The sequence below is a fragment of the Piliocolobus tephrosceles genome, chromosome 8 (assembly GCF_002776525.5).
Source record: "Piliocolobus tephrosceles isolate RC106 chromosome 8, ASM277652v3, whole genome shotgun sequence".
Taxonomy (NCBI): domain Eukaryota; kingdom Metazoa; phylum Chordata; class Mammalia; order Primates; family Cercopithecidae; genus Piliocolobus; species Piliocolobus tephrosceles.
The window spans coordinates 9,653,292-9,657,412 of NC_045441.1; the positions used below are offsets into that span (position 1 = coordinate 9,653,292).

The 4,121-nt window shown below is 52.6% G+C and overlaps 1 protein-coding gene across 2 annotated transcripts in view; it reads right to left on the bottom strand.

Annotated features, from left to right (window-relative positions):
• EPHB4 (EPH receptor B4) overlaps positions 1–4,121 on the bottom strand; it is a 32,479-nt gene that overhangs the window by 15,181 nt on the left and 13,177 nt on the right. For both annotated transcript variants that reach the window (XM_026456639.2, XM_026456640.1), the window contains exons 9-12: positions 2,839–2,941; positions 2,574–2,638; positions 2,027–2,140; positions 1,680–1,927 (exon numbers count right to left, since the gene is read on the bottom strand). In XM_026456639.2, coding sequence (XP_026312424.1) covers positions 1,680–1,927; positions 2,027–2,140; positions 2,574–2,638; positions 2,839–2,941 — 530 coding nt within the window. The remainder of the gene's footprint in view (positions 1–1,679; positions 1,928–2,026; positions 2,141–2,573; positions 2,639–2,838; positions 2,942–4,121) is intronic.

A 4,121-nucleotide genomic window follows, 5' to 3' on the forward strand; every position in this document is an offset into this window, starting at 1 on the left:
GGTGGCGGGCGCCTGTAGTCCCAGCTACTCGGGAGGCTGAGGCAGGAGAATGGCGTAAACCTGGGAGGCGGAGCTTGCAGTGAGCTGAGATCCGGCCACTGCACTCCAGCCCAGGCGACAGAGCGAGACTCCGTCTCAAAAAAAAAAAAAAAAAAAAGAAAAATGTTTTGATTTTTTTAAAAAAGATGCCTAGGCCAAGCATGGTGGCTCATGTCTGTAAATCCCAGCAATTTGTGGGGCCGAGATGGGTGGATTACTTGAGCCCAGGAGTTCAAGACCAGCCTGGGCAACATGGTGAAACCCAGTCTCTACTAAAAATACAAAAATCAGCCGGGTATGGTGGCGCATGCCTGTAATTCCAAGCTACTCAGGAGGCTGAGGCAGGAGAATCACTTGAACCCAGGAGGAGGACGTTGCGGTGAGCCAAGAACGCACCATTGCACCCAGGTGAGCCTGGGTGACAGATGGAGACTCGGTCTTAAAAAAAAAAAAGCCTAATAAAGTTAAAAAAAAAGACAGTCAGTAAAATCTGGTAAAGTGACCAAATAAAGTAAGCTCTTCCCTTTCCTCTCTAGCCATATTTGCATGAATGACCCTGTTTGCTTTTTTTCACATTTGAAATGATTTGTTTACTTTTTTAAAAAACCGTCTGTTTACTTGCTAATTTTCAGTCCCCCTGCCCCATTAGACCGTCTATTCCCCAGGAGCAGAAATCCAGTTTGCTGTGTGCACAGCTTTATTCCTGGGGACTGGGAGGACGGCTGGTGCATAGAAGGCACTCAGTAAATATTTGTCAAATGAAGGAATGACAGGCCAGGCACGGTGGCTCATGCCTGTAATCCCAGTGCTTTGGGAGGCTGAGGAGGGAGGATCGCTTGAGGCCAGGAATTTCAGACCAGCCTGGGCAACCTATCAAGATCCTGTCTCTACAAAACAATTTTAAAATTTGCTGATCATGGTGGTACATGAGTGTAGTTCCAGCTACTCAGGAGGCTGAGGCGGGAGGATCACTTGAGCCCAGGAGGTCAAGGCTGCAGTGAGCTGTGAATGCACCACTGTACTCCAGCCTGGATGACAGAGTGAGACCCTGTCTTAAAAAAACATTAAAAATTAAAACAAAATTTAAAAAAGAAGGAACGACAACCTTCAGCTGTATGGGTCAGTGGCAAAGGAAGGTCCCAAATGCCCGGCCTTTCCCAGAGGGAAAATTAAAGGCAGAGGACCGGCCGGACGTGGTGCCTCATACCTGTAATACCAACACTTCGAGAGGCTGAGGCCAGGAGATAACCTGAGGTCAGAAGTGTGATACCAGCCTGGCCCACATGGTGAAACCCTGTGTCTACTAAAAATACAAAAAGTAGTCGGCATGGTGGTGGACGCCTATAGTGCCAACTACTTGGGAGACTGAGGCAGAAGAATCGCTTGAACCCTGGAGGCCGAGATGGCAATGAGCCGAGATCGCGCCACTGCACTCCAGCCTGGGCGACGGAGCGAGGCTCCGTCTTAAAAAAAAAAAAAAAAAAAAAAAAAAAAAGGCAGAGGACCAGGGCTTAGCCCAAGAGGAAAAGGCTGGAGAAGGTGACATGGGATCCACCGTCTGTCCTGGCTTCTTAGCCCAAGTGACCTCTGGGTGTAAGCGGGAACTCCAGGTGGCCGCGGAAGCCAGGGAGGGTGCTCACCCGCAGGAAGGAGTCCAGGGCGCCGTTCTCCATGAACTCCGTGAGAATCATGACAGGCATGCTGTTGGTGACCACGCCCTCCAGGCGGATGATATTGGGATGCTCGAACTGGCCCATGATGGAGGCCTCGCTCAGGAACTCGCGCCGCTGCCGCTCCGTGTAGCCACCCTTCAGGGTTTTAATTGCCACACAGCTCTCCTTCTTCCCTGGGGCCTTGAGCCGCCCCCGGCATACCTCGCCAAACTCACCTTCAAACAAGGACGTGGAGGTCATCAGCTCTCCCGCCTTAGTGTGGCCCTGCCCACCCCCGCTTGTTCCCAGGTGCCCGGGCAGCCTTCCACTCTCACCTGCTCCAATCACCTCTTCAATCTTGACATAGGAGACATCGATCTCTTTTGCAAATTCCCTCACAGCCTCATTAGGGTCTTCGTAAGTGAAGGGGTCGATGTAGACCTTAGTACCTGAGAAAACAGGCAGGGCCCCGTCAGCCAGAAATTAACTCCCACTGGACTCGGAGGCTCGGCTCATAGCTCTTGGCCCCAAGCCCCTATATCCATGTTTTTTTTTTTTTTCCTGAGATGGAGTCTCGCTCTGTCGCCCAGGCCTGGAGTGTAGGGACGCGATCTTGGCTCACTGCAACCTCTGACTCCCACGTTAAAGTGATTCTCCTGCCTCAGCCTCCCGAGTAGCTGGGATTACAGGTGCCCACCACCATGCCTGGTTAACTGTTGTATTTTTTATAGAGACAGAGTTTCAACATGTTGGCCGGGCTGGTCTCGAACTCCTGACCTCAAGTGATCCGCCCACCTCTGCCTCCCAAAGTGCTGGGATTACAGATAGGAGCCACCGCGCCCAGTCCCAAGCCCCTATTTCCATCAAATTAGGGCAACCCACCGTGCCCAATGAGATACTGTCCGTGTTTGTCCGAATATTCTGCTTCTCTCCCGTTGCTCTGCTTCCTGTAGCCAATGGGAAAGGAGCAAAAGGTAAACTGAGTCACACATCTCTATGAGGCACACAGTGAAGGGAGGAGCAGGGATTGGAGAAGATTTCAAGTAAAAAGAGGGTGGGGGCACCCAGAAAGTCTTGCCCTGTAGCACCCAGGCAGGTGGCCATCAACTCAGGGCTTCCAGGGCCCTCCGGGTGTCAGAGCCCTTACCTGAGGCAGAGAACAGCGACCACAATGACCACCAAGACCAGGACCACACCCACGACTGCTGTGCCCGCAATCAGGGCCAGCTGCTCCCGCCAGCCCTCGTTCTCTGCAGAAGAAAAGGCTGTTGATCAGGAGAAACTGATGGGCCTGCAGGAAGCTCCAGCCCCAGCTCTGAGCAGTGAACTGTGATCTCCTGAGAACAGGTCCCCAGTACAGGGGACAGGTGGAGGGAGAGGACACAGGCAGGCAGGGTCAGGGAGCAGACCACGGGTTTCAAACTATCCTCCAGGGGCCAGCAGGCTCCTCTGAAGTCCCTCAGGGCAAGGGAGGAAGTTCCACAATGTTTTTACTGCCAGAGTAGCTTTTTGTTTGTTTTTTGAGATGCAGTCTCACTCTGTCGCCCAGGCTGGAGTGCAGTGGTGCAATCTCAGCTCACTGCAATCTCTGCCTCCCGGGTTCTGCAATTATCCTGCCTCAGCCTCCTGAGTAGCTGGGATGACAGGTGTGTACCACCATGCTCGGCTAATTTGTGTATTTTTAGTTGAGATGGGGTTTCACCATGTTGGCCAGGCTGGTCTTGAACCAGCCTGGGCATAAGCCAGCATGCCAGCCACCAGAGAGTCGTTGTGATTTGGCTGTAGTTTAAATACCAGAGTCCACAAAAAAAAATCTCCATTCAATGAAACGTTCTAAAGGTGAAACATTTTCAGGTTTTTATCCAAAAAGTGGAAACAATTGAAATGTTCACCAGCCGGGCGCGGTGGCTCAAGCCTGTAATCCCAGCACTTTGGGTAGCCGAGACGGGCGGATCACGAGGTCAGGAGATCGAGACCATCCTGGCTAACATGGGGAAACCCCGTCTCTACTAAAAAACACAAAAAACTAGCCGGACGAGGTGGCGGGCGCCTGTAGTCCCAGCTACTCGGGAGGTTGAAGCAGGAGAATGGCGTAAACCCGGAAGGCGGAGCTTGCAGTAAACTGAGATCCGGCCACTGCACTCCAGCCTGGGCGACAGAGCGAGACTCCATCTCAAAAAAAAACAAAAAAAAAAGGCCGGGCGCGGTGGCTCAAGCCTGTAATCCCAGCACTTTGGGAGGCCGAGACAGGCGGATCACGAGGTCAGGAGATCGAGACCATCCTGGCTAGCATGGTGAAACCCCGTCTCTACTAAAAATACAACAACTAGCTGGGCGAGGTGGCGGGCGCCTGTAGTCTCAGCTACTCGGGAGGCTGAGGCAGGAGAATGGCGTAAACCCGGGAGGCGGAGCTTGCAGTGAGCTGAGATC